General features: G+C 43.1%; 1 protein-coding gene across 13 annotated transcripts in view; it reads right to left on the minus strand.

The window, feature by feature from the left end:
* Positions 1–13857, minus strand: part of KIF1B (kinesin family member 1B) — a 136188-nt gene that overhangs the window by 21386 nt on the left and 100945 nt on the right. For all 13 annotated transcript variants that reach the window (XM_037045272.1, XM_037045268.1, XM_037045264.1 and 10 more), the window contains 9 exons: positions 12168–12286; positions 11143–11228; positions 10686–10815; positions 10349–10511; positions 7776–7866; positions 5114–5232; positions 4429–4484; positions 2298–2406; positions 303–369 (listed from right to left, as the gene is read on the minus strand). In XM_037045272.1, coding sequence (XP_036901167.1) covers positions 303–369; positions 2298–2406; positions 4429–4484; positions 5114–5232; positions 7776–7866; positions 10349–10511; positions 10686–10815; positions 11143–11228; positions 12168–12286 — 940 coding nt within the window. The remainder of the gene's footprint in view (positions 1–302; positions 370–2297; positions 2407–4428; positions 4485–5113; positions 5233–7775; positions 7867–10348; positions 10512–10685; positions 10816–11142; positions 11229–12167; positions 12287–13857) is intronic.

The following is a 13857-nucleotide window of genomic DNA, read 5'->3' on the forward strand; positions in this document are numbered from 1 at the left end:
GTATGAAATGACATGGAAAATGAACAAATTATAGTAATTGCATAAAGCAAAATCTTTTATCAAAATAGTTCTCCATTACATTTATATTAAAAGCAAAGGTATGCATAAACTAAGGTCTGAGGAAGAAACATTAAAAACAAACATACAAAAAAAGAAAATAACAAAGAATAGGACAATGTCCCCGCCACATCCAAATCCCTTAAAAATGAAAAGGAAAAGCAGATATTCAGAGTTATGTTTCTTATTCAAAACTCGCATTTCTGTGTTTCCTCCTGGGCCCTCTTTTGCTCCCTTATTAGTACCTGGTGAAGCAAAAACGTCCCCTGGCAGGGCAAGCCTGCTGTGTGGTCAACCACAGCGGGGATGTACCTATGAAAACAGAAATGCAAGAGAAAGAAGTTAGAACGTTCCTGCCGACCAGTGCTACTTCACCGCCAATGTCTTCCTCCAGTGGTCTTTGCTTTCCTAAACTCCGCCCCATGTCTTTCTCGCCATCCAGGCATTTAGTCACACGGTCATCTGCACCTAGTAAACCTTTTCACATACCTGTCTCTTCATCCTTACTACACTGAAGTGCTCAAAGGACAGCAACACCTTCTTACTCCATCCCTGCCCCTTGCAAAACAGGTATTCCATAATCATAATGTAATCATAATCACGTGTATTCCATAATGTATTATGGAATAATGTAGTATGGAATTATGTATTCCATAATCGCAAGTGTGAGGAGATAAGAGGTCATTTCACATTCTAGATAATTTTACAAGGGTTAGAAAAAAATGAACTCCGTAGAAATCATTACTGCAACTACCTCTCTCTTATAATGCAAGTTATAGTCACATTATAGACCTGTCATGCAAAGTCATATTCCCTAAAGCAACGTCTCTGACAACTGCATACAGGAGACAGAGTCACACCTCACACTGAGCAGGGACTCAGTCGCTGGTCCATGGAGATGAGCCTAACGGCGGTGGGACTCAGCGTTCATACAACACGAAGTGGGTCATCAGGATAACATTCATCCCCTACCCTCCACATTCACTAATACAGCCCCCTGCCTCTGTTTCAGGAGGGGATCCTTTTGCGTGTTATTTCTAAAAATATTTTAGATATAACTATAAATAATAATAACATTCACAACCTTCACTCACACAGTGAAAGTCAGCTAATGCTGATTATTTGGAGCTAGGACAATGGTCCTCAACTGGGAGGGACTTTGTTCCCCCTGCAGTGGTCCACTATTTGGCAATGTTACTACCATTTCCGGTTGTAACAGCTGAAGGGGAGGTGCCACTGGCACAAAGTGGGCAGAAGCCACGGTTGTGGCTATTGTACAACACACAGGATAACACCCGACAAAAGAATGACCCGGCCCCAAATGGCGCCGAGGTTGAGAAATCTTGGTCTAGGTGAACACTCACTGAAGTTATTAATGCAAGTCTTGACAATATATTATGTGCAAAGTGCTTCTGACTCCCTTTGGTTTACTGCTGATGGAACCCACTATGTAGGTTGTCTTCCCTCCTGACAAAGTGCCAGTCACAATGAGCTTGTTGTTGCTAACAAGAAGGTAAATTATTATACTAAGTATTGGGTTGGCCAAAAAGTCCGCTTAGGTTTTTCTGTAAAATAAAAGACACTTTTCATGTTCACCAATAACTTGATTTGGATACTTGGAGTATGTCAGCTATCTCCCACTATTTGGCTTCTAGCAGGTGCACTACTAATCATTTTCCAGTGCATGAAACAGCCTCACAGCAGACACTTCCGACACGTTCGATAGGCCACAGCACCTTCTCCACACACTGTGCAAATCCCTTTTGTGTTTCAGTTGCATTTTCTTGCCTTTCCTGAAGTACTAAAGCATACTACGCTGAAAATCTTCAGCGTACCTTACGTATCTTCTTCCACCTTCAATATTAAAATGGCTGCACAAAAATTCACCAATTTTGATAAATTCACCGATTTTGGCTGCACACAGGTAGGACAGCTGTCATAATACAATCTAACAAAATTGTTCCAAATGAAGTTAAAGACAAGCACTACTAAAGCCATCAACAACTTTTTGACCAACCCAACAGTCAGTTCTCTGACAAACACCCGATTCAAAGAATAATATCAAGACCACCAAAACTCAATTCAAAACTAAATTTGAGTGACAATGATTCATGAACCTGAATGTAAGAAGTCAGACTCAAAATTACAATTTCTAATTTTGAATAACTTTGCCTTTTTCTTAAAAAACAGAACAAAACAAATACTTTGCCGTATTTAAAGGTTCAGAAACTCGTACTCACTCTCCTGTGGGCTCCAGTTCACTGATCTCAAACCAAACCAGAAGATCATACTTGCTCATGCTCTGGCCAAGGCTGGTTTTGCTCATGGTGTTTAACTTGGTGGCTGGAACTATTAAAAGTTTTAGAAAATGTAAACATCTGATCCAAGTCTACTCAGTGAAAGCACACACTTCTGGAATGTCAGTCTTCAAGGATACACTTGGGAAAGGCAGCAGGAGTCAGGGGATAGGTTTCAATGAAGAAGACCCAGAGAAAATTCAACACCAACCAGGTCAGAACCTCTAAATTCAGAGGACAAGGAAATGCAGGGTCAGGATCCTCCTCCCTCTCAACAACTGTATCCAACAGTAAGAAAACAGGTTTCGTGCAGCATGAACGTGCTCACAAAACCATTAGAAACTTTCACAGGGCCCTGCATCTCACAGCTGGGATAAGGGAGGACAGACCTACCCTCCAACCCAGTGGCTCCGGAATCTCCCAGCCCACGGGAATCACCCAGGGATGTTAAAGATGGCAAAGCCCAGGCTATACCCGGGCCAATAAATCACAATCTCTAGGCCTGGGATTCAGTCCCGAGAGGTTTAAAACTCCCCAGGTGATTGATTCTAATGCGCAGACAAGTTTGGGAACCATAGCTATGATCTCCAAATACAGGATCCTGTAAATCTCTCATTACATATTTTCTTCAGATTTAAATTCCACCCATGTTAACTGTACATTATGATGAAATACATTAGCCAAAACCCAGTATTTAAAAAATTCCAGATTCTACATATTGGGCATCTTGAAACACAACACAGAAACTGAAATCTCGCAATGCAAAGAGGGTTCTCCGCTCAAAACCTGAGAACTCTGGAATGCAAGTCCAGTGACTTGGGATCTAATTATTGTTCAACCACTGAAGAGCTATGTGACTTTGGTTGAGTCGTTTACCCTCTGGGTATTTGTCTCCTCATCTATAAAATGAAGATCATAGTATTTCACTTGCTATCTCAAAAATGTAGTATGAGAATCCCCTGATACAAGAGAGCTAAAGGGGCCTTATGAGTAACTCAGCACTGTTCACACATGCAGCCTGTCGGCATTACCCAGCCCAGCTGAATGCCATACAAGCTGGTGATGCTAGTTAGGAGGAAAACAGTGTTACTGATTCTGGCAGTCATCTAAGGGTCAGAAAGCAAAACCAGAGGCATTAAAAAACAAAAACAAAGCCATGTAATAGCAAAAATCCTTACAGTTAAAAATACTAATTGAAAGACACCAAATGAACACAAGTAAGCAGCCCTCACCCCCAGGGTGCGGTGAAAGAGGCACAAGTAGACAGGGTGCTTCCTACAATCTGAGACGACTGTGACAGGATCATGTCACTGTGCTGAACTCTGCACTCAGCTCAGGTAGCAAAGAGGAAGGCCGCTGTTTCACACAGAGAGCCAGGCTCCAGGACGAGCCCCTGCGGATGGTTCTACATCCAGGCAGAGCTAACTGAGCTCTGGTCTGGGTACCCTCTCACTCTGGCAGCTGGGAACCGGCAGGAAGACAACAGGTGGCACAGGGTCGCCCCATCCTGGAAGGCGGCACAGCAGAGGACGCCAGCACACGGGTGCGCTCAGAAAATGCGTCCAACACATACACATTCACACGGCCAGACACGAGAAATCGGGCGGTCTGACTTTCTCTCACGGTCTGAGGCAGGATGGAGGTGAGCAGTACAGAGCGTGGAGAACGAGCACAGGATGGGGTGGGAATGTGGGCAATGGGGGGAAAGGGTGAAAATAAACAAAGAAGAGTCAGAACAAGATAAATTAACATGCAGGATACATCTGATGTGTAAAGAGAAGCCCAGTCACCAGACGTTCCGGGGAGCTGCACACAAAGCACAGACTCAGGGGCACGGGGCTTACGAAAAGGGACAGTGAGAGACCGGAGAACGGGCAGTGGCAGAGCCTGCTGTTCCTCACTTCTTATTGTAAACCAGGAGCCGAAAATTCTAGTTCCCGATGGACACAAGAATTATGTAAGGACACACAGAAGTGGAGCAGGGATTTAACTGTGATTTTTATCTGAAAAGTCATCAGAACAAGAGATGCATTCACTCAGAGAACAGCATGCAAAGAGCGCAGCTGGAGCTCACCTGGCTTGGAGAGTGGCATGGGCGGAGGGAAGAACCGTCGCGCCGGCTGAGGCGGACTGTGAAGGAGGAAGACGGAGATCTCAGAGACTAAAAGAATGTCACGGTAATAATAACAATGGCATGGTTAAGCCCCCTTTAGACACAGACGGTTTGTACATTGGACTGCAGCACAGTATCAGATTCCAGACACGATTCCACAGAGTAAAACTGAGGCTCAGACATTTTACTAAAAGCCTCCTTCTAAGTCATAGCTAATAAATGAAATAGGGGGATTTTTCCGTTAACACTGACACTCTGCCATCATCCCAAAGTCCCCACCATTGCTCTCCTCACCGATTTTGATGTCTCCACTTAGAGCTTATGCTTCAAAAAGTTCTGGGTGGTTAGGAACAACTACACACAATTTCATGTTTTATCTCTGTCAACCTCACCTTTCAGTCCTATTCAAAGTCTCTTCTTATAGAAACAGTACTCAGGATCACCTAGGAAAAATTCAATTGGCTCTACCTACAATTAGTGATTAGGTGGCTTAGAAGGAAAGGTGGTGAAGTTTCTAAAGAGGAAACAATGGGCAACATATACACTGTTATTTAGTTATAGTAGTCCCTCAAAAGATTTCTTCCCAGCAAATGAGAATAACAACGATAATATCAATAACAAAAATCTTTGCTCATCTGGCCCCAACCTGTTAAGGTCCTGTCCTTGCAGGTGAACTGGGTGTTGCTGATAATGCCCGAAAACTTCAAATACTATAGGCTTGGTTTTGATGTACTCCACAAACGATTCTGTGACCTCCACCGCAATCTAAGGAATAAAGCCAAGGTAGATCAGGGAAAGATTTACCGTAAGAAAACAGACAGTTTTACTGCAATCAGAACTTGAACACTTCTGAGTACTCGGTATGTGCTGGGTGTTTCATTGTGCAATCCTCCCACACAAAGCTAAGCTAGGGTCTTCTCCTGGCTGGTGTAGCTCAGTGGATTGAACTCGGGCCTGCGAACCAAAGGATCGCGGTTCGATTCCCAGTCAGGGCACATACCTGGGTTGCAGGCCAGTTCCCAGCAGGGGACTCACAAGAGGCAACCATACATTGGTATTTCTCTCCTTCTCTCCTCCCCTTCCCCTCTAAAGATGAATAAATAAAATCTTAAAAAAAAAAGAATTAAAAGCTAAGCTAGGGTCTTCTCTCTAGCTTTCATTCTGAAGTAACTTTTCTGAGCTTCAGGCATTCAGGACCCTCCAGCACCAACCTGAACTGCCTCCTGCCCCCTGCCGCCCTTCACATACTCACTGTTTCAGCTTAATCAGACTCACCCGCTCTCCCCTCTGTTGTGCCTGAAGACCCAGGCTGCAGCCCTCCCTGCAAGGCCTTCCACATCTCCATGCCTCTAAGTCTTTCCTAGACTTCAAGGCCCAGCTCGAAAACAGTAACAATACTAAGGAAAACGTGACTGTTGACCATGTGCCAGGTCTGATGCCAAATCTTACCCACTGTTTTAGAATTTTATTTTTTTAGGCAGAGAAGGAAATGAGGGGAGGAAAGAGAGACAGAGATTTTTTTTATTCTGCCCATCCATGCATTCATTGGTTGCTTCTTGTTTGTGCCCTGACAAGGGATAAAACCCACATCCCAGTTGGTATACAGGGACAGTGCTTTAACCAACTGAGCTCCCCGGCCAAGGCCGACCCACCAGTTCTTTTTTTCTCAAGATTTTTATTTATTTATCTTTAGAGGGGAAGGGAAGGAGAGAAGGATCAATGTATGGTTGCTTCTCGTGAGTCCCCTGCTGGGAACTGGCCTGCAACCGAGGCATGTGCCCTGACTGGGAATCGAACCACAATCCTGTGGTTTGCAGGCCCGCGCTCAATCCACTGAGCTACACCAGCCAGCGCCACCTTTTCTTATTTATACTATATCCTCCCGGGAAGTCCCCCACCTCCTTTCTCTACCCAACCATCCACCCCCAACAAAAAAAAGTAAAAAACACCTTTGTATTAATGGAAATTACTTCTCCTCCTCTCTCCTCCCCTAGCATTTAATGATTACCTTTCCAATGTCTCTAGATCTTGTTGATTAAGTGAGCATTTTATCTCCCTCTCATAACTATGAGCTCTCCAGGAACATAATCCTCTGTCATTCATGTGTGTATTCCCCAGAATATCAAGCACAGTCCTAGTGCACAGTAGCCAATCAATGTTTATGGATACACGCATACTCATATTTATACAATTAAAAATAAAAACAAAGTAGTGTGTTCTGGATCTGCTTGCTCCACTTCTGGAGTTGTCCTTTCCTCTCGTACTTCAGACAGCAGACACAGCTAACAAGAGAATGGGAGACCATTTCATGTGGTGGTGAAGATCCTGGAAGCCAGAGCCACACATCCGAGTTCAAACTCACCTCTGCCTCTTCCTAGCTTTGTGACCCTGGTGACTCTAACTGCTCTGTGCCTAGGTTATCACAGCAGTAACATGGGGATTAAGATGGTCTCTGGCATAAAGGTGAGGATTACATGAGTTAAGACACAAAAAACACTGGTAACAGTGACTGACGGCAAATAAGCTCTCAATGACTGTTAGCTATTGTGATGAGCACGATGACTTTTGAGAAGAGTTTGAATGAACCTTCCTAGAAGAGATGGGAGGTCTGTATTCTTACTCCACATATGAAAGAACTGTAAAGGCCATTAATGGATTCATCATAGTATCAGTGGCAAGGAAGACAGAATCTGAATCTTAGTTACAAAGGTATTTAATAGTTTTTATCTTACTTGCAACTGAACAATGTAAGTACCTTACAATTTTAAGGACAATAAATGCTTACTTGTCTAGGAAACAACACTAAAACAACTCACTATATCACAGACAGCAAACACAAGGCCCCTGGGGCTGAATCTGGCCCTCCACCTTGTTTCATCCTGCCCAGCACCTAGTTTCTACCCAGCGGCAGTGCCAGGATCCCTGCCCCTAGTTAAGGAGTAGTTCACATTTTTACAGTCCCCAAATCACATTCAGCCCTTTGAAGACAACCGTGAGGCTGATACAGCACCCAGTGAAAATGAGTTTGACACCCTTGCACTACATTCAAAATGATGGAAAATTTTATCGGCAGATTAACGCAGACACTACTTATGGGGACCACTGTCATTCAGAGAAGGCCAGCTGCTCTGTCCACTCCTTCCATTGTCTGCTCTCCCCACAGAGCCTGCCTCGCACAGCGCTGTGATTATCATCCTTCCTGGGCTGAGAGAAAACCCAAGGGAGCCCACACATGTCAGCCTCACACCAACCACTTCAAGGTACCACCAACCCACAACACATTTGGCAAAAATGTCTATGTCACTTACATTCTGCACATGATAAAAGCCCAGAGGACTTCCTCTGCCATTGTTTTTGAGGGGTTCAGTGGAGAATGCTTCATCATGACGATGCAAAAAGCTTAATGAAAAAATAAGACACAAGAATTTTTCATTAAATGATTTCATCAGGATCTGTATCACAGGTAGCAAACACAACACCTGCAGGCCGAATCCGGCCCCCCACCTTGTATCCACCCAGCAGCAGCACCGAGCTCCTTGCCCCGGTTAAGGAGTAGTTACATGTATACACTCCTAAATTACATTCAGCCCTTGGAAGGCAACCATGAGGCTGATGTGGCCCCCGGTGAAAATGAGTCTGACACCCCCGAATATTTTAAGAGCTCAAATCGGATCATATGGAAAGAAACACCCACTTAAGCAGAGTCTTTAATTGAGCAAATTATTTACATGATCTTGTCAAAACATTTCCCGTATCACTCAGCATTTTAGATTTTATTTCAAAAATGACTGAAAAATGCACTGGCCCTGATCATTTAGTTATGTGGATATACATGCAGAAATGCCTTAAAGGGTGTGAAGAGCGAAATCACTGAACTCCTGCTCCCTTGTGGTTTTCACTGGGAATAAAAATTATGAAACTGTTTTGTGTAGAAAAGGTTTGGCAGATTCAAACTTCTGTAGGGTACACAAAAACCTGTGGGTGGAGTGCTTGCCTAGAAGTCTCTCTCAGACCAGCTACGAGTAACGCAAATGCCACCCTTTGCAAAAAGTCTGTCCTAACTCATCCAAATAGTTGTGTTCCTGCAGCACTAGGGACCTATTTTTCTTCAACAGTGATGATTTCACTGTGTGTAATAACGTATCCATAAGTCTGTCTCCCCCAAAGACAGTGAGTTTCTCCCACAGGCTTAAAATAAGAGAAGATACTCCTGAAATACCTGCTGAATCAGTGGGCTATGTTTATTTGTTCTTACAAATAGGTTTTATTAGTTTCTCTCCCTTCCTATTATAAGTCTGAAATAAAAAGAAGCAAAGATTTAAAACATCCTCAATACTAAGATTTACTGTCAGATAAAAATATCCATCAAAAGGACATCCCACATTCCCACACGAAAAAAAGGGAAAGAATACTCTGAATAGGGGGCAGATAGACCAGGATTATGAGCTCCTTGTCTTCCAAATCACTCACTGAGTCTGAGGACTACACATTGTACCCAGCAGAGGGGGGTGATCCCTGACCTACACTCCTCCAGTGCTTTGCTTGGAGCACGTGCAATTATCCTGGGCTTCCACACAGGCGACACTTGACATCAGTCACTTTGCTCTACAACCGTGTCGTCCCTACGCAGGCCAGATGAGAGTTTATAAGAACCCAAAAGGATCTGAGTCTCTTCTCAACACGAGTCAACATGCCCTTTCCTCCAGAGCGAACGCCAGGTAGACATGCTGCTCTTTTTAGGTGGTGTAGGGACAAAAGTCAACATACTACTGTCACTTCAGACATCAGTTAACCATGTAGGTTTTTTCCATTAAATACAAGGTCCAGCAGAAGTAACACCTGCTTGAGTGTGGTTGGTAGGGTAGTACTATGGGAGTAATAATTTATCATTTTAATTTAAACATTTCACCTAAAATGTCATATGGTGTACTTGAGGGTGATATTGTTATGTTACAGAATCACATGCTTATGATTTTGTAATAAAGAGGGGTGTTATTTGTGTTAGACCCTGTACATCAGCTGCCTGAGCAGAACAGTGAAAGTTCCAAAACACCAATCCACCTGGCCAACTCTATCCCACTCTAAATTTGAAGCTTTCAGTAAAAGCACATTAAATGGGCAAAACCAATTGTACCAGATGGATAATATTTTAATGATTATCAGTTACAGAAAATTATATATGTAGCAATCACACTCAGTTCAGGACTGCGCTAACCTCTACATAAAACCAATGCTTTATAAAACTGCATTAGGACACTTGGAAGACCACATAATGAAGGAGAGAGAGGGACAGCATGAAGGTATTGAAACTTAAGATTCACAAAAGAGTGTTTTCCTAGGGAGGTCATGAGAAAAACGCAGTTACAACACAGAGTCAAGAGGGTTACAGGACAGAAAAAGCTTGTAAGTGGATGAGAAATGAAACCCGTCACATCTCCTCTATACACTACCTTTTTCTTTCAACTGATGTAGTAGAATATTACTGTTCATTATTTTATTTAAATTTTGTTTCCCAGGTATTAATTAGGCATAATTAGTAATTAAGTAATTCACTGCTCTCAGATTTACTAATAAAACAGTTCAGCATAAGGAGCATCAGTAAGACTAACATAGCGCATCTGGATCAGAGCCTGTATTTGCCGCAGAGGCACAGTCCACCACGGCACCTTCTAGCAGGAGGCCTGGCCACACCCCTCCCCACCTCGAACTCTGTTTCATTTCACTGTAGGATTCCAGTTCCTAGTCCCATCTCCAGTGAAGACAGTGTTTTACTTCAGAGACAGGCAGTAGTTATTTCTCGGAGTGTCAGTACCTCCCAAATGTGAGGCAGAGCCGCCACCTGGGTTAAGAGCTAGACAGGCCGAGCGAAGGGGCGGCTTACTTGAACTGACAGAAGATGTCTGCGTACTCGGGGGGGATCCCGCCAGCCTGCAGCACTGTCACACGGAAAGTGAAGGCGCTGCCCAGCCGCAGGTGGTCACCAACCTCTTCAGAAAACCCTTCCACCACCATCTTCCCATCTAGCAAAGTGCTTGACTTCAAGTCTAAAGAGGGTCAAATAAACACACATCTGGTTCAAATAATGCACAGAACACCCTTCAAAGCGGAGAGAGTAGAACGTTCTTTCCATTCCCAGGGAATGAAAGTGACAATGGTTGGTTATCTTTCCCTCTTTGAAAAATGTCCCTAATCAGCGTAAACTGGGTGATACTACATACCCAAGTCACTCATTCGATTGATTTCTTCTGCAGGAGTGATGACCTCAGAACTCTGACCCTGTCCTTCCACAATCCTCAGCTCTTCCAAGGACAGACCAGAACGAGTCATTGCAACCGAAGAAAAGTCACTCTGAAAATAAGGCAGGGGGTGGTAGATGACAAAGTAGTACAATAATACACTGCCCCCCATTTCCTTTCTTTTGTTATTTGCCTAATGAATAATAGGGACTGTAAAATTATGTGGATTAAGAGCTGCCTGAGAAAAGACAACAGAAAAAATACAAATCACTGTTTTAATTCTTAGGTATGTCCCATATGCTATTAAACACCCTATGGTTGCCTATACTCTTTGGTTCTAGGTAGAAGAATTGCTCTCCGGTGCTGAACATCCTTCCTACAAAGCAGTCTGCTTCCTTCTCCTTCCAGCAGGTGTTCCTCTTCCTGGAAGGTTTCTCACCTGATGAAAGTACTCGTTGTCAAAAGATATTTTAGCTGTTCCTGACTGTCGAATTCCAGAGCCATAATCAGGAGCTTCTTCATCCGCTAGGCAGGGGAGGAAAAAAAGCAAAGACTGAAGGAAACCACCCGTGGGGCAGAGGGAGGGCAACTCCTGCTGGAGAGTAAGACAGACAACGGAGCCTCGGAGCCTCAGATTCTGAGAACTTTAATGGGAGAGGAGCCACCAAGGGACAAGCCCTTTTGCTTAAGAAAGAAAACTAAGCAGGAAGGTCAAATAAGCTGCTTTCCACTCTATTCTGTCACTTTTACCCACCCCCTCAGCTCCAATGAGACTCGTTCGTAAAGAAATCAGTTTTATTCTTGATACTGTTCAAATGTCACACTAAAAATACTGATCCTTTTACTTGGCAAGATTATGTTCAATAATACTCAATTAGAAAAATATTAGACTGTACTTGTGGAGACTTCCCTAAACTCAATACTGGTGATTATATTACAGATTTCCATGGGGAAAAGCTGGAAAGTCACTAAACACAGCATAGCATGTATAAATTAAAACAGAAAAATCACAGGAAATATAAGGATGCTATAGGAAATATAGCCATATTCTTCCCTCAGAATGTAGGCTGGATCATGAAGTATCAGACTCTTTGTCCATGTATCACAAAATAATAGCTAAAGGACAAATGTCTAGAAGCACCCTGAGAGAAAAATTGGGCAAGAACAAGCCCTGAAAATACTTTATGACTTCTGAAGCAATTAATATACATTATTTAAAATGCAAATTACTTTTACAAAGTCAATCCAAGAGTTGTCCTTCAAGTTAAAGGAAACCCCTTGCACCCAGTACTCCCAAAGCAGCAGTCCTGCTTGGGAGCAACAGCTGGGAAGGAAGCGATAGAGCTTTCTGCAAGACCGACGCATGGCAGTCTGCACGTGTAGCTCTGGTGTGGCCCGCACAGCACTGCCTGCTTTGCCTCCTGGCGAAGAATCCCCAGCCCAGTGTCAGAGCGGGCCACCTACCTGCAATGGCCTGCACAGCCACACGCAGAAATCCCCGCACTTCACCCTTCTCACTGACAATGGCCACCCTGTGGATCAGGGGCACGGGATACAGCAGATTGCTCAGGTAAACAAATGCCCTAGAGACAGAAACCGGGAGACAAACATCTGAGCATCCCACAGACAGAGAAGCTGGCGTCCAAATTTATTGGAAATACCTTTGTGAAACTGGATTGGCTTCTAGGCCCTGTCTTAAGGTTACCTCTCTCTCTGTACTCTCAGACTCCCTCCAGTTGCTTTTTAGCACAGATAATACATAAACAAATGCAAATACTTGGTAACAGTTGACAAAGACTAACTTAAACCAAGTTAGTTACTTCCAATAAAAATTACTGCATAGATAGAAGAGTAACAATTGAAAGTAGACTTTACAGATACTAGTCTATAAATACTTATAAGAGTGGGGAAAAGGGAGCCCATTAAGGAGCTTAACCTTTTAATGTAAGGAATTATAAGGAGATTTATTTGTTTTTTCCCAATAGATAAAACAGAAATCAGAAGATAAAAAAGGCAGAAGAATGTGACTGAGATAGGTCTAAAATAGATTTCAAGTCACAGTGTTATGGGTCTTTCTTTTTACTCCAAGAAATGACTATTATCTTTAGGCAGGGTTATTGACGCATATGGGTGGGGGAGGCTATGAAGCCAGAAGTTTCTGAGTAGCCAGCTTATAGGAGACTCTGGATGGGAATCAAGATAAATGCCAAGGGAGAGGTCCACTGATGCCTAAAGGGTTGGCTTTGCTGCTAAGGTCCAAAACCCAACTCAGAAATGCACATACAAAAGGTAGGTTACAGATCTAACATTTTCTATTTTAAATGAACTGACAAAGTCCTATCACATTTGTATTCTTTTTTCTTCTTTCATTATTTGTAGCTATTGATTTTTTTAAAGCAATAAAAGCTGGTGCTCACAAAGCTTAGCGAATAAGAAATAGAATGGAGCTCCTACTGTTACTCCCGTCTCCCCACTTGGTACTTGCTGGTCTCTGAACACAAGACAAGAGTAAACATCTGCACTGAGAAAGCAAACACAACAGCGTGATGCGTATGTCTGTTTGCTTTTTTCTTGCTCTGAAAAATCTACTTTAAAACAGAGAAAAGGAAAATGAACAGGTTCTTGGGATTTCAACTCAAAGTAATGAAAACAATTCTAAAAACTGACAAAATACAACACAGAAAAACGAATGTTAAAACTCTAAGAGCATAAATAGAATACAAATGAAAGTATAACAAAAGAACTGCAAATGAACATTAAATCAGATCAAACGGGATCTACTTCCCTTTCAGTCTGCTCCAAAGGTGGGAGGGCCAAATGCTAAGAAACAGAGAGTTAAAGCTTTGTGGTACAAAAAAATTAAAAAACGAAAAGTCTTCTTACAAGACTCTCAAACATCAACAACGATTGTGACAGGGTTTAAAGACTAAGAACTTGGCATAAGGTACCAAATGGATAATTTCACTTCCAAAGAGAGTGAACACACAGTACAAGACCACCTTCATCTCTTAATGGTGATCCAGCCAGACGTGCCCACTGTCAATGCCTTGGCCATAAGCAGCCACTGCACGTGCCCACTCCAGTTTCGAGTGAGTCCTCCGAACCCCACTCCCTGGCTCACACCTGTATGCCACGTCTTGAAGTCTTGTTCCAA

The sequence above is a fragment of the Sturnira hondurensis genome, unplaced genomic scaffold, assembly GCF_014824575.4.
Source record: "Sturnira hondurensis isolate 20B ecotype Veracruz unplaced genomic scaffold, ASM1482457v3 Scaffold0004257, whole genome shotgun sequence".
In the NCBI taxonomy this organism is placed as follows: domain Eukaryota; kingdom Metazoa; phylum Chordata; class Mammalia; order Chiroptera; family Phyllostomidae; genus Sturnira; species Sturnira hondurensis.